At 56.2% G+C, this 23,850-nt stretch overlaps 3 protein-coding genes across 5 annotated transcripts; 1 reads left to right on the top strand and 2 right to left on the bottom strand.

Moving 5' to 3' along the window:
* Positions 1-55: 55 nt before the first annotated feature.
* LOC114906921 (complement C4-like) lies at positions 56-14,225 on the bottom strand. Its single transcript, XM_029241911.1, has 41 exons — positions 14,110-14,225; positions 13,767-13,968; positions 13,372-13,564; positions 13,103-13,173; positions 12,930-13,018; positions 12,640-12,722; positions 12,359-12,455; positions 12,083-12,188; positions 11,838-11,970; positions 11,160-11,275; positions 10,873-11,049; positions 10,573-10,755; positions 10,257-10,442; positions 9,927-10,085; positions 9,534-9,660; positions 9,284-9,358; positions 8,810-9,007; positions 8,608-8,719; positions 8,445-8,515; positions 8,040-8,179; positions 7,722-7,931; positions 7,425-7,476; positions 7,234-7,323; positions 6,875-7,084; positions 6,620-6,695; positions 6,298-6,454; positions 6,084-6,197; positions 5,817-5,988; positions 5,365-5,597; positions 5,122-5,289; positions 4,692-4,751; positions 3,758-3,851; positions 3,494-3,680; positions 3,288-3,378; positions 3,080-3,154; positions 1,561-1,663; positions 1,335-1,424; positions 1,154-1,252; positions 901-984; positions 490-622; positions 56-344 (listed from the first exon to the last, which is right to left on the bottom strand). Exons 1-41 carry the CDS (start codon positions 14,172-14,174, stop codon positions 203-205), a joined length of 5,223 nt encoding a protein of 1,740 aa, XP_029097744.1. The 5' UTR covers positions 14,175-14,225; the 3' UTR covers positions 56-202.
* Positions 14,226-14,848: 623 nt separating this feature from the next.
* STK19 (serine/threonine kinase 19) lies at positions 14,849-21,301 on the bottom strand. The gene is made up of 7 exons (XM_029241926.1): positions 21,077-21,301; positions 20,783-20,919; positions 17,128-17,223; positions 16,699-16,838; positions 15,751-15,848; positions 15,492-15,639; positions 14,849-15,288 (listed from the first exon to the last, which is right to left on the bottom strand). Exons 1-7 carry the CDS (start codon positions 21,174-21,176, stop codon positions 15,243-15,245), a joined length of 765 nt encoding a protein of 254 aa, XP_029097759.1. The 5' UTR covers positions 21,177-21,301; the 3' UTR covers positions 14,849-15,242.
* Positions 21,302-21,475: 174 nt separating this feature from the next.
* On the top strand, positions 21,476-23,836 carry DXO (decapping exoribonuclease). 3 transcript variants are annotated; one of them, XM_029241920.1, is made up of 7 exons: positions 21,476-21,705; positions 21,914-22,315; positions 22,479-22,714; positions 22,802-23,021; positions 23,145-23,280; positions 23,430-23,524; positions 23,610-23,821. In XM_029241920.1, the coding sequence occupies exons 2-7, from the start codon at positions 21,960-21,962 to the stop codon at positions 23,758-23,760; spliced, it is 1,194 nt and encodes a 397-aa protein (XP_029097753.1). In that variant the 5' UTR covers positions 21,476-21,705; positions 21,914-21,959; the 3' UTR covers positions 23,761-23,821. The 3 variants fall into 3 exon arrangements, 2 of the variants coding, with proteins under 2 accessions (XP_029097753.1, XP_029097754.1); XR_003796572.1 differs by having other exon boundaries at positions 21,488-21,705; positions 23,401-23,524; positions 23,610-23,836; XM_029241921.1 differs by having other exon boundaries at positions 21,488-21,705; positions 21,954-22,315; positions 23,610-23,814.
* Positions 23,837-23,850: the final 14 nt, after the last annotated feature.

Genomic DNA, 23,850 nt, shown 5'->3' with positions numbered 1-23,850 from the left:
CCCTGGAAGGGGCAGTGGGGACGCCGGTCTCAGTCCTGGAGCTACACACTGACACTTTGCTGCCAAAGGCCTTTATTGAGTCCCTGGTGCTGCCTGGGGCTGCGTGCCGGGGGCCGGGCACGGCAGCGATCCAGGCGCGATCTCTCCCTGGCTCCGGCTCCTCTGGGGAAGATGGGAGGGCAGCCCTTACACCTGGCAGCCCTTACACCTGGCAGCCCTGCATGCCGTACTCCTGGATGAAGCTTCTGAGCTGGGCACAGGCTGCCCGCTGGCGGGTGCTCTGGCACAGGCGCTCCGAGGGCATCTCCTCGATCCAGCTGTTCGAGTCCAGCAGGTACTGGGGGCTGCAGGGGCCAGGGGGCAGGCAGCAGGGGTCAGGAGGATGGTCAGGCGGAAAAGCCCGAGGCACCTGGCTTCTGAGGGGACAGGGGATCAGTTCCCTCGTGAGGTGTGAGGAGAGCAAGAGACCGAGGGGCCCAGAGAACTCACTCTCCCTTGAGGTCATGGGTGGTCCCGTCCAGACCCATGATCAGATATTTTTTCCCAGGTTCCAAGTGAAGGCGGCAAGAGGCTCGAACCAGGAAGTTTCTGGTCTGACCAGCAGTGGCCTTGGTATCCTTGGCTGAGGGGAGAGCGTCCACAAGAGTCGTCAGAGGGGAAGAGAAGGGGTTGGACGGCACTGGGGCCAGGGGCTTTGCGCCGAGCCTCTCATTTGACCCTCACCGCTCCCGATGGGGAGGTGCGACTGCTTTCCTGTTTATGGACAAGCCCAGAACTTCTAAGAGGCCGAGGGGATTTGGGCTCAGAATGGCTGAATTCTATTCCAGGCGCGAAGGCCCCAAAGCCAGAGCTCAGCTCTTCTGTATCCCTCCAGCCCCGCCCACTTATCTGTCTCCTCACTGAAGTGCAGGACTTGGGTGATACTGGTCTCAAAGAGGCGGAAAGCAGCTCTGCTGTCTTCTCGGAGAACCTTAACCTGGAAGCCTGTGGGGGTTCAGGAGAAGGGAGGGAAGGTTAGTTAGCCCGAGGCTGAGAGGGCTGTAAGTCAGTGCAGAGCAAAAAGGCTGCCCGTGGCCTGAGAGGAGCAGGCACAACCAAGGAGACCCTGAGGGTGGCTCAGGGTCGGGGCCGGGGCCCAGGCGGGAAGACTGACCGTAGTCCACTCGGGGAAAGTAGCAGGCGAACTTCATCCTGTAACCATCCATATCCTGCCGCCCCTGCTCCAGGGCCCGGCGCTGTCGAGGGCACTTCCCTGAAGTCGGGGGCCCAGATGAGCGAGTGCAGGCCCCAGCCATGCCATCTCCCCACCCCTGCCCCTGGGCCCTGGGTCTCACCTTCAGCACACTGGCAGACGTCACCAGAGCACAAAGTGGACAAGAGTTTGCTCTTAGTTGGTGCCCCGTAAAACACAGAACATTTGTGCTCTGGAGAAAAAGCAGACCGGGGCGTTAGGGCGCAGTCCCCCCTTTCTGCTCTCCAGTCCCATGGAGCCGCAGGACTTCCCTGCCACCCTTCCCTGCCACCTATCCCAAACCTCCCGAGTGTCCCCGGTGTGCTCACCAGGGTTGTAGTAGTCATACAGGACGGCGCTGGCTGGCTGCACCAGCCCCACGGCCACGTCCTGCACAGCTCCGAAGCCCACGCACTCCTGGGACATGGGGACCTGGCGTGGGCGGGGGGAGGGCGGAGAGGTCAGGCACCCACCTCTGGGCCCTGCAGGCTGCTCTGATGTATTTCCTTGGCCTGTTCAGTTCCGGTTGATCTTATCGTCAGTGTCCTTCACAGTTTGTTACCTTCCAGCCTCCGGATTTCTAAAAACTGCTCCCCAAGGTCTCTGGTGACTTCACTGCCCACGTGGTGACCTCATCCCAGTCTCCAGAGCCCTGGGCCCCTCTGCAGAGTCTCAAATCATGGACACATTCTCCATGAAACGCTCCCTAAGCTCGGGGTTAGCTTCCGGACCAGCCCTGATTCTGACCTGGTCACTTCTGACATCCCTCTCCCTCCCTCCCAGAAGCACAGTCCCCAGCCCTGGCCCTTCCCCTCCTCTGCGCTCCCCTTTGGAGGTCTCACCACTCCCTGGCTCTCCCCAAACCCTTCAGACTGGCGATTCCCGAACCAAACTTTCAGCCTTACTCTTGCACTGGGATTTTTGTAGGATGTATTAAATTCTCCAAATTCCCTCTGCCTGCCCTCCAAACCCACTCAGCCTCTTGACAGCCTCCCTTCACTGATACAGCTGAGGCCTGCCTTATCTGCCATAACCTGACAGCAGGTGCTCCCATGCGGCCCGTCCTCCACGGCCCAGCCATTCATGTCCAGGCCCAGAGCCCTCTCTTCATGCCCACGCTGGTCCAGTCCAGCCTGGTATCCCGCGGGTTTCCCTCCTAAGCTGCGTGGTCAGCAACCTGACTTGAAATCCTCCTGGCTCCTCATTTTCCATTGTGTCCAACCAGACTCCTCTGCTTGGCTTCTCAAGCTAATAGGGTCCGTCCCCTCTGCACACACAGGGCGGGGGGGGGGGGTCTCCCCTGACCGCAAACACTTGGCTAATAGCGCCACAGCATTAACACGCCTTTTGCACATTTTCTCCAAGACGTTACAGTAAATGTTCAAAAAAAACTTTTGAGGGCCGTCAGAGGGTTGATAACTTTGTGTTAGCCAAATAAGGCTGTGGAAAAACAAAAACAACTCGTCTAGGACCAGCATCATTTTAAAAAACAGAATACACTTTAATATCAAAAACAAAACAAACAAACACAAAAACTGGGAAGGGAGACAACAACAAAAAAACAAAAGCAGCCCCTCAAGTTGAATCAGTTCAGCTTTACAAAAGGCTCACCCCAAGCACTGGCACTGGCCCCCAAGCCACAAGGGGCTCAGCCCCTGCCCGCCGACAGGCAGCAGGGAGCCTCCCCGGCCTCTGCTCTGGCCACTCCTGTCCTGTCTCCCTGCTCACATCACGAGTTCTCTCTAAGCGCACTAGACGCTGGTACAGCTGCCTCCTGGGAAACCTCTTAACACGAGCTCAGAAAACCCGGTGCCATATGTGCCCCCCTCTGTCACCCTCCTTGCTCACCGAGTCGAAGTACAGCAGGACGTGGGGCCCCTCGGTCTCAAAGTGACTCATGTAACGGTCAGAGAGGGAGGTCAACTGTGGGGAAGGGGAGCTGGTCACAGGGAGGTAGCCCTGGGCCCCCCTGCACTGAGGGGCTCAGCAGCTGGGGTACTGCGGGGACGGCGCAGGGCTCCCGAGGGCACAGGGGCCTCCAGGTGTCTGGCCACACCTTCTCCAGGTCCGCCCGCAGGGCGTGGAATCCACTCAGGAGGGTGATGTCTGCAATGGCCATGCCCGATAGCCCCACCTTGCCATTCCGCCTGTGGAGACACATGCCTGTCGTCCGGGTCGCCCTGTGTCAGGCTGTAGACACCCAGCCCCAGCCTTGAGCCAGCCCACAGCCGCCCCACAGCCAGTGCAACCCCCAGAGCTCACCAGATGCACACGGTGTACTGCACCCTGGATTCCTGCTCTTCAGCCACCTTGGGGGCCTCCCTCCGGCGGCGGCTCCTCCGGCCATCAAACAGCTGCAGGGGCGTCACGAGCTGGGAGTGGGCCCCCGGGTCATCCCCGGCCGGAAGGTCCTCGTACTCATAGTCCTCGTAGTCCTTGTTGGCTTCCACTGAGCGGGGACAGCACCGTGGCTCAGGCCTGGCACCAGCCCCGCAGGGACCCACGGCCTCTGACCCCAACACTCACTTGTGTACTGGACGTGGCCCACGACCGTCACTTCAATCTGAAGATCCTGGCAGGTCGTGTTCTTCACGTCCATGACGTTGTAGGTATGAAGGACCTGGCTCAGCAAGGGGTGGGGGGAGGACACGGGACAGTTGGGGCCACAGAGCTCTCTCCAGGGCCACACCGAAGGGCACCTCCCTGGGCTAAGGGATTTGAGGCCTTCAGCCTCTTCTCATCCCCATCGCAGACCAGTCCAGGAATGCGAACGGGCCCAGGTGTTGGGTTAGACGGTGAGACAGAGTGGGGAGCGGGGGCCTGGCCTGGGGGTGAGCACTGTACGGGGTGCACAGAGGACGCTGGAATGGAAAGTTCAGGAAAGGCTTCCGACCGAGGCTTGAAGGAGGAGAATGAGTGTGTCACGTGGGACAAGCAGCAGGGGAAGCACATTCGAGGGCAGGAGACCTGTGTAGACGGGTGGATCTGGCTGGCTGGGGAGGTGGGCAGGGCTGGGGTGAAAGCAGAGGAGGAGTTACTGGGGTCATAAGGAGGGGCTGGGGCTGGGGGGGCACTAAGATGGCCCCCAGAGTGGCAGCTGGGCTCCTGTAGGGAAGGGACTCCATCAGCCAGATAAGGGGACCCAGGAAGAAGAAGGAGTTTGGGGCACAACCATGTCTGAGGTGCTGTGGGACACAGGGGCCCAGGGCTCAGGGGAGAGGCTTGGGTTGAGGCATCAGGTGTGTTCAAGCATCAGCACTGAGGGGGGTGAAGGGGATGACAGGCACCCAGAGAGGGTGGAGACCAGAGCGAGGGGGACATGCCCAGGACGGAGCACAGGGAACGCCAACCCAGGTGTCTCTTCCTCCCTCCCCAGCCGTGAGGTCTGCCGGTAGGTCCCCCACTGAACAGCCCGGCTTCACCCTGCTGGGCCCGGGCGGGCAGTGCTGCCAGCTCTCACCTTCAAGGTTCCTTTGCTGTTTCCTCCCACCTTCACATTAATCTTGCTGCCCAAGGAAAACTTTTGGAAACAGAAAAGGGAAAGAGATGTCAGAATGGCACCCTGTTGTTCCGACTTCTCTCCTCCCTAAAAGCAACCCCACCTCCTCTCCCCAGCTTTCCACAACGTTTCACCTTCACCTGCACTATCTCACTGCCATCTCCTAAAAACCCCTGTCGGGTAGACTCTGCATGTTTCATTTTCGGATCAGAATAGTGAAGCGCAGAGGCTAGGTGACTTTCTACAGGTAGCAGAGCCAGTACGTCTTCCCACAAAGATACCAGAAAGAGGTACCGTGGGGATTCTGCAGGGGTGGGGGACAGGGGGTGGCTTCTGGTCGGGCCGAGGCAGGCGCAGGTGTCCTGGCAACCCAGGTGAGGGAATGGTTCACCTGCAGCTCCTCCTCCAGCCCCTGAACTTCGTGGTTGGTCAGCTGCAGCACGTGGGACTTGAATCCACTGCGGCCCACGGAGCTGAGGGTCACGTTGAGCCCCTTCTCCTCGGCGGTGTGGGACGCGACCCAGTACGCAGACAGGGCATCCAGGGCCATCACCGTGTCCTGGGGAGGATGGGCCAGGACTCAGGCACTTGGTCTCAGGACCACCCACCCCCAGAGCCCCAGGGCAGCCCCTACCTGGGTGCTGCGGAATCCGCCTTGGAAGCTGCCCTGGCGGGTGAGCCAGGATGCAGCCTGGTCGGCCAACTCGCCCTTGCCCTCCCAAAGCAGCAGGTGTAGAAGGCCGTAGGCCGTGGTTTCAATCCACAGGGCCGGGGCCTGGGGCACGGGGTCTGCCGGGCTGTGAGGAGCCATGGTGGGTGACAGGACATTGCTCTGAGAACTGGTGACCGAGCCCCAGTACAGGTTATCTGGGAGTGAAAGGAGGCCCACAGGTGAACAGGGGGAGGATCTTAGTTGCCTGGCCCTTTGACACTCCCCCCATCAGGCTCGCCTGATTCTACCCCAACCATCCCTGCTTATGCTCTGATCCCCTCCGGGCGTCCTCACTCATTCAGTTTCTCCCTTTGGACACACTCAGGGGTCTCAAGGCTCTCCGAGCCCCAGGCTCACTGCCAAGGCCCCCTTACCGCCGGTCTCCTGGGCCATGGCCATGAGGTTGTTGTGGGCAACATCCCGCAGGTCCTCAGGGGCCTCAGTCAGCGACAGGGCGTAGGCCGTGATGGCGGCTGCGTGGGACCCCAGGAGCCCAGAACCTACTTTTGCCCCCAAGAAGGTGTTTGCCCTTGAGATGGAGTCTTCCTAGAAGAAAGTGGGGAGGAAGGTCTGCGGGCTGGACACCTGGATTCCTGAGGAGAAAGGGGATCAGCAAAGGGCACACACGTTGGGTGCCTTACCACTCTCTTCAACTGCTCTGAATTCTTGTCCGGGAAGACAGCCAGCCCATGATGAAGGGCGATGACCACAAAAGCTGTGAGCGCCACAGTCTCATCATTTCCCACTAAGCCCCCCTGGTTGAAGCGGGGAGAAAAGGAGACGTCGACCAGGAGGGGGAGGGGCAGGGAGCGCCTTCCCTCCTGTGCTCCGCGGCCCAGCCTCCCAGCCCTGTACCTGCATGCCCCTGTGAATAACTGGATGGGGGTCGTGGAATGACCCGTCAGCCAGCTGCTGCAGTAGCAGCCACCTGGCCGTCTCCTGCAGCTTTTCAGGTGAGCCGCCCACCTGTTCCCGGGCCAAACTCAGGATCTTCAGCACAAAGGCCGTGAGCCTAGAGGGGAGGAAGGGAGGGCTAGGAATAGGGACTGGTCCCTGTAGGCGACGTGGCCCCGCTCCCCCAGGCACCTGGTTATTTACTTACCCCCGCATAGTACCCACCTCTGCCCCACCAGCCCTGGCCCCTCTCAGAAACCCAGAACCACTCTCCCAAGCTCACCAGGTGCTGCTGTCCCGCTTCAACCAGGCCCCGTAGGAACCATCTGGTTTTCGAAACTCCTGGATCCGCGTGTAGCCTTGGAGAGGAGAGGTAGCTGCTGAGGTGACACTGACTCTCCTGCTACTTGTGCCGAGGCCACGCTCCCCATCTCCACTGGCTACCCCCTCCCTTGCCCACTCTAGCCACCTAGGCTGCCCATCTTCCATTAATTGTCCTCTCCTGGCCCCCATTCCTGCTTGCCGCTGCACCCAGAACCTTTCTGGATCAGATCCACAGCGTGGTCCTTCATCTCAGGGGGCAGCATGCTCCACTGCTCTGTCTTGTCCAGGTAGCGGGAAGCGGCCAGTGTTGGAGCCAAGAGGACCATGGTTTGTTCCCCGCAGCCCTGGGGAAGCCTCAGGAGGGAGGCCATGCCTCCCGGTGACAAGGCCCCCTCAGAGCCCAAAGTGTCCAATGGATCTGAGGCTATAAGGGAGGGAGAGGGTTAAGGATCAGAGAGCAGGTCTGGGGGCCCAGGGTCAGAGGGTCATGGAGTCATGGGATCAAACAGGGGTCCGCAGGTTTCACATGAATCCAAGGGTGGCCACTGGGAAGGGACTGGAGGACACTCCCACCTGTGACTCTAACAAAGCTCCTGAAATCTCCATCAGGGATAGTATTGGGATCAGAGATGCCAGGAATTTCCAAGGTCCGGCCTCGGGGGTCTGGGGAGATGAGGGAAGTCGGCAGTCTGTCCTGCTGTCCATATCCCCTGCCCCCTACGACCCCCTTAGGACACTGATGGCTGGGCGTGGGTGTCGCTCACCCAGCGGGTTGAGTTCATAGACAATCTCCTCCCTCTGAATGGCCCCTTCATTCTGTCTCGGAGGAAACATAGCCGTGAGAGATCACACAGGCTAGAGCCTGCCCCTCCCAGCGCAGACTCCTCAGGACTTAGAGTTTGAACTTCAGGGACAGAGTTGGATCAGAATCGTAGGAGGTGCAAACAGACCAAAGCATTGGGTTTGGGTGCTGAGCCTCTGGCCTGGCCAGCAGGGAGGGTGCCAGAATGGGGGGTAAATCTGGGAGCCCGGGGACCTAGATTCAGGGGTGTTCCACTCACCTCAATTTGTAGGACCTTAGATACTGCGTCCCCCACAGGGAAATCCAAGGATCCTCGAGCCACCACTTTCAGGGGCACAGCAGCGGCCGCTATGGGCACCACAGAGAAGCCAATGGGCCGGGCAGAGCCCGCAGGGACCAGCACCTGCTGGGCAAGCCCTCCACCCCCAGCCAGGCACAGCCCCTCCACTGGGGACACGTGGACGCTCACCTGGGGGCAGGAAGACAGGAAGGGCCAGCCCAGTTAGGCTCCCCACCCTTCACCTGCCCCAGGCCCACCTCCACCAACACCGTGTGCTCAGCCCCCGAGGGGCCTCACGGTCATATCTGTATCCAGGTAGTTGTAGAGGACAGGCCGCAGCTCGAGCTGCTCAAAGCGGCGGACGGAGACGGGCAGGCGGAGGTGCATGTGGAATTCACGGAACACTCGGAGCTGGGCCGGGGTGGCCACACACAAGCCTGATGGAGAGAGGGGGCACATATGAGAGGCCTGCAGGCATCCCAGCCGCGGATCCCAGGAGTGAGGGCCGGGAGCTGCCCCAGCTCCCCCCGCCCCCGTCACCCCACCCCCGCCCGGCCCTGCTCTCTGGCCTCGCAGCCCTGGAGCATGGGGTGCAGACTTCTCCAGGTCTCTGCTCCTACTAAGAGCAAAGGACTAAGCAGGGAGCCTGGGTCAAGGGGGCATGGAAGAGGGAGGCCATAGGCCCAGGCAGGGTGACCGCACCTGTGCTTTTGGACAGGCTCACGCCATGGATTTCCCACGTGGTCAGAGAGTCCGGGAGCAGCTGTCTCAATCTGCGTGGTGGGAAAGGTGAGAAGCCCTGTCACACGCTGAGCTGCCCCAGACACAGCCCAGAGACAAGGCCGGGCCCACCACATGCCCTCACTGGGAGGAGTGGTCCACTGCTTCCACTTTCCAAAGCCAGTTCTCAGGGAAGAAGCTGCGCACAGGGATGTCATCCTCATCGATCAGGTCCTCCTCCTGCAGGAGCTCCTTGGCTAGGGACCACAGTGCAGGGCCATGAGGAGGGTGCCGTTCTGCCCCTCCAGGCGCCCCTGCCACTCCCCCAGCCCCGCTCAGCCCCTTACCTCGAGCAAGGCCCACCTGGCCCCTCGCCCGGGCCTTCTTGCGCAGGCCCTCAGCAAACTGGCAGCAGGACAGGAAGGGCCCCCGGCAGGCCGGCTGCTGCACACGGGCCACCCGCTGCTCACAGGTGCGCGCCATGGGCAGCCGCGTCAGCCCGTCCTGGCAGCAGCGCTTGGCTATGGGGGAAGTGTACTGGCCCACTGCAGGGCCAGGTGAGGGTGGTCACAAGGAAACAAAAACGAGACACACCTCTTCGCCCAGCCTGACCTCTACATACACAAGGACTCTGAGAGACTGGGAACTCAAGACAGGCCAAAGGAGAGAGCCTCTGGCCCACCCACCTTCGACCCCAGAACTTGGATCTCTGGCCCCGACACCATATCCTGGCTCTCTCAGGAGCACAGGAGCCAAAAGGCAGACCCGCACCTGACCCTTGGGCCCAAGTGTGGAGAGCTTCACAGGCACCCACAACTCACGCTTCTCATGAATCTCCTTTTGGAAGTTCACGTTTCTCTTTTTCCGGACCTTTGTCTCCTTGGGACATCTTAGACCTGGTAGAGAGCAGGACCGCAGCCAGCTGTGGGGTGCAGGGCCTCCCACCTCCCCTCCTTGCTACCCTCTCCCAGCCCAGCCCTTCCCACCCCTCCTCTTCCTGTCTTACCCCCTCAGGCCCCTCCTTCTTCTTCATCTTCCCACCACCCGCTCCCCTTCCTCCTCTGTTCTCACTCTTTCTGACTGGGGTCAGTTGGTCTCCATCAGAAAAGGCCAGACCAGCTGCCTCGAACGTCTGAAGGGCACTGTCCCCACCCCCAGGACCACAGCCAAGGTCATAGCTGTTCACAGCTTCGAAGACCTGGCGAGAAAAGGCAGAGATGTTGCAGAGACAAGAGTGGCTGTAGGCACAATTGGCCACTCAGCTGCAGGTGAGAGGGCAGGGTACGGACAAGTACGAGAGACACAGAGAGTAGGGAAACAGAGGCCACGGGGGCCAAGGCTTCAGGGAAGGCTGGGATGAGTCCATGAGTGAGATCGACCTGCTGGCCCAGGGCCCAGGGCTCAGGGCAGCAGGAGGGTGAGCCATGGGCAGGAGGGAGGATTAGGGAGAGGGGCTTGACAAACCTTGACCATGTCGAGGGGTTTGTGGGACTTGCCGCCCACAGCATACAGAGCCGTGTCCACGGCTCCCAGGGCCACCAGGGCTGGAGAATCTGTTCGCAGGTTGAGTTTTACAGTGTCCCCAGGACGATACTCCTTGCTACCATCCACGTTCAGCTCCAGCTGGCAGAGGCAGGAGGTGGGGGGCAGTCAGAGTGGGGAGAACTTCCTTCGGTCTTGTGCAACTTCAGTGTACCCCAAACTAAATCCACGCCCTGTTTGCAATCACCCTGTCTTCCTTCTCTCTTAATCCCCCCGGCATATACACACACCATCTCTCCCGATGCCAGTTACCTTGCCCTCACAGCCCCCAGCCTGGACGTCCACTCGCAGGGAGTTGGCCACCGGGACGCCCCCATGATAGTAGAAGGCCACAAGGTGGAAGGAGGGTGCCAGGTGATGGTCCACAAACAGGGAGACAGAGGTCAGGTCCCTCCTGGGCTCTCGATGTACAGACACAATCTGGCCCCGGGATACGATCTGGGGCGAGAGCAGTGTCTTCTTCACTGCACATCCTCAGCCCTGAAACCGCTACCCCACCCCAAGGGTTCTTTCCTGCCTGAGACCCTCCTGCACCCCTGTCCTCCTCTGCAACCCAGCTCATGCATACCATGTAGTAGAAGTGAGAGAAGCTCCCACTGATGCCCACGGCTCGCAGGTTTAGGTTAAGAGTGTCCCTGACTTTAGGGGGTCGAGGATCCAGCCTCTCAATGGACAGAAACCCAGATCTTCTGGACAGGGGGGCTTTCACGGTGAGCTTGCTTATGGCAGAATAGGGGGAGCCTGCAGACACCTGGAGAGAGGGGCAGGGGTGGCAGGGTCAGTGGCAAGGACCCAGGCACCCAGCTTCTCCCCCCAGCCTGGGAACCCTCTCTCCTAGCCCACCCTCTCCCTTGAGGGGGAATCCTACCGAGAGCTGCACTTCTGAGGTGGTCTGAGGGACAACAATGGGAACAACGACTTGGCCGCTCTCGTCTGTGTTCTGTTGAAAGTCCTGGTTTTTAGAAGTAGATCCAGAAGACAACTTGGCAGAAACTTTGACAGGAATGCCAGAGGCTGGTGAGCCTGACATGTCACGGACCAGGGCCTAGGTAGGTGGGAGGGGCGGAGGGAAGAGCACAGTCAGTGAGACCCTGTGCCCTCCTGACCACCCCGCCCCTTCCCCCCACTGCTCATCCTCCCCCTTCCAGAAGAAACCTGCAGCAGGAAGGGGGCCCCAGGCACAAGGTGTCGCTTGGTTTTGCTTAGATCCAAGGAGAAGGGAGATGACACGAAACGCCAGGATGTGAGCTCTGCCTCCTCCAACTCCCCTCCTGCAAGACACAGGGCGGACAGAGGTGGAGACAGAGACCTGGGGAGAGAGGAAAAGTAGAGCCCGGGGCGGCAGGTGGCGCTCAAGTGTTTCCTGCCCACAAGGCTGAACTCTTCAGGGCACAAGACGCCTCCTATCCATCTCTATGTTTGCTGAGGCCAACACAGGACGCAGCACACAGATGGTGCATAACATGTGTCTGCTGGGTGGATGGGTGGATGGATGATGGATGGATGGGAGGATGGGTGGATGGATGGATGGATGGATGGATGGATGGGTGGATGGGTGGATGGATGGATGGATGGATGGATGAATAGATGATGGATGGATGGGTGGTTGGGTGGATAGATGGATGGGTGAAAAAAAATACATTGAGACGGGGGAAGCTCCCCCTTCCCCAGAAACCACCCAGAAATCAGTTGTAGAGAGATAGCCTCCTGGGTCTTTCCTGGCTTTGCGTCTCAGATGAAGGGAAGAAGGGTGGTGTTGGTGCTGGAGAACAGAGGGTCAGCTCAGAGGTCAGAGGCGAGGGTCTGGGGTTATAATCAGGGGAAGCCACTAACCTGGAGACTCAATGATCGCTGCTGCAACATAGAGGTGCAGCCCTGGGAGGTCGTTAATATTAATATTAAGTTTCTCCAGCACACCCTGAAACTCAGCCTTTGGGAGGGAAATTCGGCACTGGCCATCTACCAGCTGGGGCAAAGAAGAAGACAGGACAGGGAATGAGACTTGAGTCTCCCACCTCACCTCCTCACCCTCCCTCCCTCTCCTCACCTACCCGTGCACCCCCCGCGCTCCTTCCTACCTTGGTCTGATTCTCCAGCCCCCGAAGGAAAGTCTTTTTACCGTCCTCACCCAGGAGCCCAAAGCGCACATATGCCACCCCCTGCACTGGCTTCCCGTAGATGTACCTGCCACCACAGAGAGATTCGGAGGAGGCTGGGCTGAGGGCTGGAGGAAATAATGGAATAGAGGGAGGAGGCCCGGGGCAAGGGAGGGAAGTGGGGCTCCATAGCACGTTCATACTGAATAGGGAGCCCTGGGAGCAGGGCCCAGCGTGAGGGACCGGAGGAGGAGTTACCTGGCCTGGATGACTAGTTGGATTTCACTAAGAAAGCCAGGCGTTGCCAGGATGTAGGGCTTTTCCGGAATGATCTTCACCTCAAAGTTGGGAAGGACTGACCCAGGGCGAATGGAGGGCAGGTCAGACTCTCGTGAAAGGACCCTTTAAAACTCTCCTCCCCTTTGGGCTGTGGCAGCCGCATCACCCTGCCTCTGCCCTGCAACACCCCCTCCTCTCCTCCCACCCCTTTATTCCTTGCAGAAAAGGGGCTGCTTATCCCTCGTGTCTCCAGTTCTCACCATATTTCTTCACCTCAAACTGGGTGCTGCTGTTGGAATCCAGGCTATCTGAGAATCGGGCTGAGATCTTCCAAGTCCCTGGCCTGAGGACAGACAAGGGAGGGGCTCAGCCCACTAGTGCAGGAGGCTCACTGAGAGTCAGTGACCCAGGTCCCTAGGAAGAGGACTGCAGGGGTGAACCAGAGGCTCAGGGAGCTCAGGATTGGACCGTGTGTTGGAGGCAGACAGCTGGGGGAAGCGGGAGCTGGGGAGGTGTAGGTGGGGGCGATCTGCAGGAGTGGGGAGCTCACTCTGAGATGTCTGGGATCACAAAGTCATCCTGGAAGATGGAGGAGGGAACATACACCTCCTTCTTCCGCACACGCAAGCCACAAGAGTTCTGTGATGGGAGTAGAAGGGGTCACGGTCGGAGGTCAGATCAGCAGCCCTCGCCGATCAGGAAGGTCAGAGGTCAGGGACTCACCTCCACCGTGACCGTGAGGGTATCAGTGGACGGGCGCATCTTCTGATCCAGAGCAAAGATTCGGTATCGAACTGGAAATGGAGGGCGAGGAGGTGAGCAGGAGACCATGGGCCAAGGGAGGGTGGGCCCTGGGCCCCTCATCCCTCCCAGGAAGCGACGGGGAAGAGAACAAATATTTGCAAAGCGGCCTTCCTGTGGGGCACTTCAGGGTTTCTCACTCAAGGGGCTGGGAAGAAGTGAAAGGTGAGGGCCCTGGGGCTGAGACTCACCCCGCTGGCCAGGGTTATAAACGGGCTGGTCAGTCTGCAGAAAGAGGTGCCCCCGGCGAGAGGAGAATAACAGGTTGACACCCTGCTTGTCTGTCTGTCTGTTTGTTAGCCATGGCGACTGGGCCACCAGCTGGACCTCGGGGGCTCTGTGGAGGAGATGGAGGCGACAGTCCTCCGCGCCTTTCCGGGAGGTCTGTCAGGAGAGGGAACAGGAGTGGGTCAGAGCCAGAGCAGAAGGAGAGAGACAGAGACTGAGATAGAAACAGGGAAGACAACTCGGGGGGGAGGGGGGAAGGGAGGGGGGCCGGTGAAAAGACAAAGATGTTTACAAGAAGACAGAGGAGGACGGAGTGGGAGGCGCTGGGCAGCAGCAGGAGGGAGTGGCGGCCAGTTACCGGGAGGCTGAGGAGGATGAAGTCTTTGTCTGAGCTGAGGCTGAAATCCACCTTTGGGGAGCAGAGCTCATGAGGTGTTGTGGATGGGTTTCTCAGGAACACTGATCCACTCACTACCTGTCCTGAAGGAGCATCCTGGAGCTGCACACCGACTGACAGGGGGACCCCTAGGTGAACCACAGAAGGAGAAAACAGGAGCAACCTGGGAAGAACAGGTGAGGGTCAGCGGCCAGCCTCCCCTCAGGCCCCTCCACCACCACCCGTGAATCAGGTCCCTCTGCGCCTGCTCTCCCCTCGCCAGCCCTGGCCCAGCTCGAGCTCTCCAGCATCCTGTGTCCGGGACCTGGGCTTCTGCAGAGACAAGGCGAAGAAGCCAGATGCCCAGATCAGCCCCCAGAGGAGCCTCATGGCTGGAGGACCCAAGAGGGATCAGACCCGTCTGTCCGCCTGCTCGTTTCTGGTAAACTTAGGGCTTGGAGCAGAGTTGACTCTGGACCTTGCTCCTCCCCTGGCCCAGCTAAGCCGGGAAACCACGTGACAACCAAGAATTGCAACTGGCTCCAGGCCCAGTATTGGGAGGGGGGCACCCTGGACACCTGGGTCTCTGAGGGAATCTGAAGAAATCATGGCCCAGAGACTCAGTCCTTCCCTGTTAACCCCTCTCATCCCAATGCCCTGGGCACCTCCACCTACTGCATGTATCTGGGCGTGTGTAGGCATATAGCATATACACACGTACGTAGGTGCAGGAGGGCCCCGCATGGCTCAGCAAGCGGCTGGAGACACGTGGCTCCTTTGTTGGTCCCAGCAAACAAGGTACTAAGAGACTTGCCTCTTACTAAAACCCCCATAAAAATTGAACTACGCTAGGTTTTTGCTTTTTGAAAGCCTCTAACAGAAATTCTGTGGTTTCGGAGATCAGGCACGTCCTCAGCATGCCAGAGGGGGAATTGACCTCAGTGTCCCTTTTTAATCTCTGAACAATGAGGCAAAGCTCAGGCCCAACTTTGGCTTTACCTCTACCCCCAAAACGACGTGCCCGAACACGCGTGTCACATTAAACAAAAGACATCCAGAAAATATCACAGGCGGAAGTACTTTATTTGGCAATTTCAACCCAACATGTAGGGAAAAGAACCCTGTCCTCCTTTAGCAGCCTCACCAGAAACCCCTCCTTCCTATCCCAAGACAGAAGAGTGGCAGCACCTTGCTGCGTGAAAGGCAGCAGCCATGGCCTTGGCACCGTTTCTGGCTCCACTTGCATGAAAGGGCAGAGAAGCATTGCCCAAACCCCCCACTGGGTCAGAGCCCAGGTAAACAGCAGCAGTCACATCTGACCCTCTGCAGAGACGCGAGCCCAACACTCATCCTGGCTCCCAAGCCTTCCCAAGGTGACCCTGTCTCAGCCAGGGCAGCCAGCACTCCTGGGCCCCTTGCTCCCCACTCCGGGGAGCTGTGCAACGACGAGCAGAATCCTCATGTCTCTGGCAGGCGGAGGAGGGTTCCAGAAGTGGTGGAGACACTGTGCAAGAGAAAGACAAGGCTGGAGCCAGATACCTAGGCCTAAGGTCTGAGGAGAGCTCAGAGTCTGGCCGAGGATGTTCCCGGGTTCCAGAGAACGAGAGAGGAGCTGGGCTTTGCTAGTGAATGAAGCACGAGTGGGGAGAAAATCCAACCTTGGGTCATTACGCTGTCATCTGCCAGAGGCTGGGGGGCAAGACTCACCAGTCCACCAGCTGGGCCCCAATGAGGTCATGCACATGGTAAGCGAGGCCGAGTCGTGCCGCGGCAGGTGCCCGCCGGCCCAGGAGCTCTGAAAGGAGCAGCTCCCGGTACTTGGCCTTTCGGACCATGCCGAGTACAGCCTGGCGCCCTGGAGGAGAGGTGGCACGGGAGAGGGGAATGGTGAGTAAGGCCTGGAGGCCTGAGGAGTCACCAAAAAGTGTTCTTGAGGGGTTGCGGGCCTGAGCTGCAGACAGGATACCTTTAACAAAATATTTGATGAATCTCCCAGCTCCAGGCACGGCTAGCCACCAACTTCCAGCATCTCGGACAGTGAGGACCCCGGCATTCACCAGCTGCCTAAGAAGGGGGAGATGAGGCATTCGCTCTGAGAACCCTCTCTCCTCCCGCCCACTAATGTTTGGACACTAAGTCTCCAGAAGCCTGGGCACCCAGGCAAAGGGACTGGATGACAGAAGCCCAGCCTGGAGCAGTTCTCTGCGCACACCACGCTGCTCAGTGCCCCGTGCCCTTGCTTGCTCTGTTCTCCTACCTGACTGCCCTCCCCCAACACTTTCTTCTCCTGTTATCATTACATGTTCACTAGAACAGCTCCTCCTCTCCGAAGCCCTCCTTGACCACACACCCTGACACACTCTCAGTCCCACCACCAGGGGAGAAACAGAGGCCTTTCTCCCGAGCTCCTGCCACTTCCTACGCACACCCCACCATAGCTCTTCCCACATCTTACTGAAAAGAAAGTTTATAAGATGCTTTCATGTATATCATGGGTTACAAAGTAGGGAGCTGGAGCCAGACCCAGCCTCCTGAAACGGTATTTCTATTTAGCCCTTGCCCGGTGGTTGTTCTTTTGAATGTGAATGCTTTTGGGGCATCACGGCTGCTACCATTCTCTATTCCCTTGGTCTCAGCATGATTCCCATCAGGCATTTATGGCTCCTGCCAGGCCTCTCTCTCTATTTGATTAGCCACCCAGATCTCTTAAATTGTAGTCCAGGGCTCTTTCCAAGGCCCCAGATGGGAGAGGCCTCTTCTCTTGGGGGCGGAGCACAAATTTAGGTCATTTTGTTAAAAAGAAGAGTCAGCGTTTTTAACAGGTTCACCAAAAGAAAGAGGACAAGGCTGGATGGGACTGGAGGGAGGTAGGGAGGGGCCAGATGCCTGATTCTGTTGGTCCCGCAGGTCTCACGTGATTTCTGGGTCCCTGAAGCCAAAGGTCTGAATCATTTGGTCCTGCTGGAAGCTAAGGTCACTACAGGCTGGAAGTACTGAAGCCAGAAACTTCTGCACTGCACCAGCGTATGGTCGGCCATCACAAGCCTTGAGGACCTGGAACCAGAAATGAGACACAAGGTCTGGTCCCACCTTCACCCCCAACTGACCTCTATCCCCAAGATAACATTTCTCTTCCTATGTTTTTCCTTCTAATCAGGTCCTTCTACCTCTCATGCTTTTCCTCTTCCTCTTCTTCCTCTCCCTCATACCAATACTTACCAGAGACCTGTGCCCTCTCTGTGAGATGTGAGGTGGGGGACTTGTCTCTCTTCTTTTTATTTCCATTCCCTAATTTCCCTGTACCCCCTCCCCTGGCCCCCATGACACACACAGTCACACGCACTCTGGTCCTATAGTCCTCAGTGAAGATGATCCCTTGGGCGTCCAAGTCGAAGCCTAGTTGGATGATTCTGATCTCCCCCTGCTCTTGAAGCGCCTTCTGTCTCCACAGAGATGACAATGAAAAGAAGGGTGTCAGGGTAAGATGTTCTGCTATACTCTGGACACCTGTGCAGGGAGATTTTGTTTGCAAGCATCGGGGAGTTTTTTCCTCTAAAAAACTAAGGAAAAATTATGGGGAGAGAATCAAGTGGATCACCAAATAGTCTCTTCCAATTAGTCTTTCACCCACTCACCTTATCAGTTATCTGTTAAACAATCAATACGTATTTTCTAAGACCAGTCATAGGCAGACACTAAGATAAAATAGTGATTAAGACATGGGCCCTGCCCTCAAGGATTAACAGTCTAGATTTTGGGTGGAGAAGGTAGAAAGGAATATGGGATAAAATGTTTAAAACAAATAAAAATAAACCAGGACTTGTGTTTCTAGGAATATAGCAAGACTAACTCACCCACTGAAAATTAAGTAAAATGCTGCAAAAAATATTATTTAAAAATTGTTTAAGCATTAAAGAGCTCACAAGATAATAAGGAATTACCAGACTAATATAATATCTAAGTGAAAACAAGAACTCATAGAAGTAATTGGGGGACTTCCCTGGTGGCACAGTGGTTAAGAATCTGCCTGCCAATGCAGGGGACATGGGTTCAAGCCCTTGTCCGGGAAGATCCCACATGCCACGGAGCAACTAAGCCCGTGCACCACAACTACCGAGCCCGCACTCTAGAGCCCTCGAGCCACAACTACTGAAGCCCGCGTGCCTAGAGCCCGTGCTCCACAACAAGGGAAGCCACCGCAATGAGAAGCCCACAACGAAGAGTAGCCCCCGCTCACAGCAACTAGAGAAAGCCCGCATGCAGCAACGAAGACCCAACGCAGCCAAAAATAAATAAATAAATGAACAAAATTTTAAAAAAAAAGAAAAGAGATAATAAGGCATGGGAAGTATTTGAAGAGCCAATAACAAAATCACAAAAGTACATTAATCCAACTCGTATAAACTCACAGAATAGACAAAATAGTAATCAGTGAGGAAATGAAAGATTTCAATAATTTTAGTTACTAAGAAATTAGTAACTGAATAATGCACATTCTTTTCAAATACATAGAATATTTAGCAAAACTGACCATATAGCACAAAGCATGTCTCAATAAGCTTCAAATGGCTGAAATCATATTGTGTACGTCCTCTGGCCATAATATCATTTATGCCAGAGATCATTAACAACAAGGTAATTAGAAAATGTTTAGGAAGTAAGACATACATTTCTAATCAACCCAGTAAGTCAAAGAAAAAAGTCACAAAGGAAATTAGAAGATATTTTGAAATGAATGATAATGAAAACATATACCAAAACTTGACAGATGATATAGATATATTTCAGAACTTAGGGGGAAACGACAGTCTGACATGCATCTATTAGAAAAGAATAGAGGAGAAAAATTAATGGGGAAAAAAAGTAAAATACACCCAACAGTAGAAGGGAAACATAAATGAGATGGAAAACATGCACGCAAGAGAGAGCAACAAAGCTAAATGATAATTCTTTGAAAGACTATTAAAATTGATAAACCCTGGTGAGACTGACCAAGAAAAAAGGGGGAAAGGAGAACCTAGAAAAAGCAGATAACCAATATAAAGAATGAAAAAAGGATCATCACTCAAGATTCTACAGACAATAAAATGAGATTACAAACTTTATGCCAATAAATTTGAAAATTTAGATGAAATTGACAAATTCTTAAAAAATACAATTTCTTCCACTAGAATGGGCAAAATGGGATATATTCATAAAACGGAAGTCTATGAAAATGAATTAACTATAGCTACATGTAACAACTCGGATGAATCTCAAAAATATTCATCTAATGAAACAAGATGTAAATAAATACATATGGTATGCTTTTGTTTATATCAAATTCAAAAGCAGGTAACTAAGCTATATAGCTTATGGATAAACATATAGATGGCATAAGGAAAACCAAGGGAATGATTATCATACCAGTCAAGTGTGTCACCTCCCAGGGACTTAAGACATTTTGATCAGAGAACGATATATGTGGGTTGTTGGTCGTGTTGTACAGTCTGACTTGGGTGACGGTTAAGTGGGCATTTGCTTTATAAACATTCTTTAAATTGTGCGTGTTTATATTTTCTTTTGTGCAATTTTAAAGCTTTTCTAAAATTTAAGCTAACACCAATAGGTTAAAAACAACAAATACTCTATAAGGAGTGGTTCTGACTTGCTTCCTTAAGAGACTGGAGCTAGTCTCCATCTTCCTTTTCTTCTATTCTTTCTTCCTGACAGGTTGCCAAGTGCTAAATCCAACTGGATATTATTTTACTTGACCTCATCACAGACCACCGCCTTGAATCACAGGTTCTAACACTGCCACTGAACCACAAATTTTAAGGCACATTAAGAATCACTTGGGGCAGTAGCTTTAAAATGTAGATTCCAAGGTCCTACCTCAAGAAATCTTAATTCATTCGCACTGAGAGAGTCCCAGGAACCTGTAGTTTTGAATAAGCAGTCCAGGTAATTTGGTACATGTAGAACTCAGGACATACTTTGAGAAACACTGCCTTAAATGCTGGTATCTCCCAGCATTGGGAATTTGGCTCTATTATCTGTCACTGCAAACCTGGGGTCCTTAACCTTTGGCCTCAGAGGATCTGTGAAACAACCCCCTGCCCCCCCAAATTGTACATATGCCATATATATATATATATATATATATATGCATTTTTCTGGAGAGAGCCATAGCTTTCATTGTCTTCTAAAGTTTGTGAAAAGGTTAAAAACTGCTCCTCTCCTCCCTCTTCCTATCAGTCTCACCCACATCCACAGACTGAACAACTACTCACATCTCGATGACTTCCAGTTCTGTATGAGTGGCCCAGAATTCTCCAAACCCTCACCCAACTGTCTACTGCCCAGTTGCCTTTGGATGCCCCACAAGCACCTCCAACTCAGCTTGTGCAAAATCAAACACACCATCTGCCCCCAACAATTCAATGTGCTCCTACTCTATTCACTCCACCAGCTACTCAGTCATCCAGAAGATCCGAAAGTTATTCTGGATTCCTCCCTCTTCCCCCTCTCCACATTCCTCACCCATCCTCTCCCTCCCTATACACTGCCCTAATTTGGGCCTTCACCTGTTCTCAGCAGCAGTATCTTCCTAACTGACCTCCCTGCCTCATCTCACCGCTTCCAGTCCCTGCAAAACACCGTTCTCTCTCCTGTTGAACATTCTCTACCAGCTCACCGCCTTCAGTGGAAGATGGAAATACTGACGTACAAGGCCTGTCCTAATCTGACGTCTGCCTGCATTCCTAGCGCTGTAGGCTCGAACCACGCACGGTGACTCAGTTTCCCCAAAAGCTTCGCTCTTCCACTTTCATGATTTGGCATGCTCTCTATAGCATTCTCCTTGGCACCGCAGTGCCTGGCGCAATGCCTGGCCCAGAAAGACCCAACGCTTGCTGAATGGCAGAATAGCTGGTGGACCGAGTGAGTGATGGGGAGAACCTCGTAAGTGCCCGCAAGGCACGGAAGCGCCTTCGGTCGGTCGCTCTGACGCCCCTCACCAGCTGCCGGTCAGCCACCGTCCGGTCGGGCACTAGGCTGTACACCTGGCTCCTCAGCGCGATGGGCGGTAGCGCATCCTGAAACAGGACTCGCGGGAACAGCCGCAGTAGCTCAGCAACTGCCGCGCGCGCAGACCCTGGGAGGAGAGACCGGGTCACTGAGACGTGAACGGGGGCGGGGAGAAGCGGGGGTACGACCCTGGGGGTGCTGTTGTCCCAACATACAGGGTTACCAGAAGCGAAGCCGCTCCCACCTGGGGGTCTTTAGCCTCGCCCCGGGGTTGCCATAGTTACCTGACTCTCCCCGCAAAGGATCTGCCTCTACATCCCCTCCTTCCCGCCGCCTCTTCTGTCCGAAGGCCTCCGGGACCAGGCGATGCCTCTTCCGGTTCATATCCCGGGATCCTGTGGATGCGGGGAAGAGGTAGATAGATAACTGAAGGAAGAGAACACGAAAATAGTCATCCGGCGCAGAGCAGTGACGCACGGGCTCCCTGGGCGTCCCCCCTTAGAGACCAGTCAGCCCGGTCTTAGTAGGCCGACGTAGTGACGAAAGGGGCGTCAACTTGTCATCCCTTTGGCCCTTGCCGGGAGGGGCGGTGCCAATACAGATACAAGCGCCACCCTCATTGGCTGAGGCCCCACGTCCGCTGCTGATTGGCTTCCTCCGAGAGCCACACGTCCGGGGAGGCCTGGGAGGTGCGGAGGGGCACAGGTGGCCACGCTGTGATCTCCCTCCTGGTGTAAAGCGCACTGCCCCCCCCCCCGCCGAAGGGTTAGGCCGCCGCTGTCGCTGAGTGATTGCGTCATCGAGAGCGGGGGTCGGGGGGCGGACCACCTTTGCGTCCCTCTTCGACATGTGACGTACCTGCCGTGACGTCATAGCTCTGTGAAGGTGGAAGTCGAGGTTGGCGGGATTTGAGGTAACCAGATCCTTGATCTGAGCCCAGACATCCTTCCTAACCTCGCTGCGTTTGGAGGAACTGGGGGTGGGGGTATAGGTCAAGGGAAAAGGTGTGATGTGCACCTGGCCATGGTTCTGTTTGAGGATATGGGGCCTGCATGTTTCAAAGCCAGAGCCTGGCCATCTGGAGGCTCGCTTAGTCCTGACTAGAAGTCTCTCTTCTCCAGACCTTCTCTTTAAAAAGGGAACTTCCCCGTCGTCTCTCAGGACCTCATGGAGTCCAGAGGGACTAAGAGAGGAGCCGGAAAGATAGAGGAAGCCGAGCCTTGGAACAAGCTCCTCCTCCCAGCATCCTCACTGCCCACAGACCCTGCCCTCTACGTTGGACCATTTCCTTTCTACCGGCGCCCTTCTGAACTGGGCTGCTTTTCCCTGGATGCACAACGCCAGTACCATGGAGATGCTCGAGCCTTGCGGTACTACTGCCCACCTCCCACTAATGGTCAAAGCCCCAACTTTGACCTCAGAGACGGATACCCTGATCGATACAGGCCCCGGGATGAAGAGGTCCAAGAGAGGCTGGACCACCTGCTGTGCTGGGTCCTGGAGCACCGAGGCCGGCTAGAGGGGTGAGCAAAGCATAGCACACAAGTAGCTCTCGAGACCTACACCTACCCTCTAAAACTGGGAGAGCCAAAGCGGGAGTGGGGTCAGCCCTTATGCTATTCTTTGGGGGAGCCGTGTGCGCCAATGCTTGTGTCAGACCTTCAGCCCTTAACTCCTCCCTCTCAGGGGTCCAGGCTGGCTGGCAGGGGCCATAGTGACGTGGCGGGGGCACCTGACAAAGTTGCTGACGACACCATATGAGCGGCAGGAAGGCTGGCAGCTGGCGGCCTCCCGGTTCCAGGGGACACTGTACTTGAGTGAGGTGGAGACGCCGGCTGCTCGGGTTCAGAGGCTTACCCGGCCACCCGTCCTCCAGGAGCTTATGTACATGGGGTACAAGTTCGAGCAGTACATGTGTGCAGGTGAGAACTGCCCCCAGCTCTGTGGCCCACTCCCCCTTCCCCAGAGACTGAGACCCCAGCCCTGCTCCTGTTTCTCTTCTTGTGCAGACAAACCTGGAGGCTCCACAGATCCCTCTGGGGAGGTCAACACCAACGTGGCCTTCTGCTCTGTGCTACGCAGCCGCCTGGGAAACCATCCTCTGCTCTTCTCCGGGGAGGTAGACTGCATAGACCCCCAGGCCCCAACCACACAGCCCCCCACCTGCTATGTGGAGCTCAAGACCTCCAAGGAGATGCACAGCCCTGGCCAACGGAAGAGCTTCTACAGGTTCAGGATGGGGGTGGGCAGGTTGAGAGCCTAGGATTGACAGCTGGGAAGGGGACTTGGGGGAAGAGGAGGAGGCTGGAGGGTGGTGGAGGGGTCCCACTGACCCCTTGCCTTTCCTGACAGACGGAAGCTCCTGAAATGGTGGGCTCAGTCATTCCTTCCGGGGGTCCCAAATGTTGTTGCTGGCTTCCGTAACCCAGAGGGTTTTGTCTGTTCCCTCAAGACCTTTCGTACCATGGAGATGTTTGAATACGTCAGGGTAAGGCAATGGTGTCACAGCTCCCACCTGTATCCCCCCCACTGTGCCAAGACCACAGGTCCAGTGTCCAGGGATCTGTAGTCCACCTTCCCCTTCTCCCACCCTCACCCTCACTGCCAGTCTTCTGCATCCTCCTGGGCTTTCTCCAGAATGACCGTGATGGCTGGAATCCCTCCGTGTGCATGAACTTCTGTGCTGCCTTCCTTAGCTTTGCCCAGGACACAGTTGTCCAGGATGACCCCAGGTGAGGCATTCAGCTCTGTCCCTCCCCTCTGGGTCCCAGAAGCTCAGCCTCCAGCCCTCAACTCGGGACTCCATCTGCCCCGCAGGCTCGTCTACCTCTTCTCCTGGGAGCCTGGCAGCCCAGTCACAGTGTCTGAACATCGAGATGCACCCCATGCCTTCCTGCCTACATGGTACGTGGAAGCCATGACCCAGGACCTCCTGTCACCCCCCAAGACACCCTCCCCCAAGGACTGATGCTTCGCAGGGGCTGGTCCTGTTTCTGTGTGCACAGATAAAGGCATATTTCTAGGTGGTTCTCCCTGCTGTCTTTTGAGCTGTCATCCC

The sequence above is a fragment of the Monodon monoceros genome, unplaced genomic scaffold (assembly GCF_005190385.1).
Source record: "Monodon monoceros isolate NGI ecotype Baffin Bay Population unplaced genomic scaffold, NGI_Narwhal_1 Super_Scaffold_3, whole genome shotgun sequence".
In the NCBI taxonomy this organism is placed as follows: domain Eukaryota; kingdom Metazoa; phylum Chordata; class Mammalia; order Artiodactyla; family Monodontidae; genus Monodon; species Monodon monoceros.
Note: the sequence above shows the minus strand (reverse complement) of the source record. Positions and strands in the feature narration are given on the sequence as shown.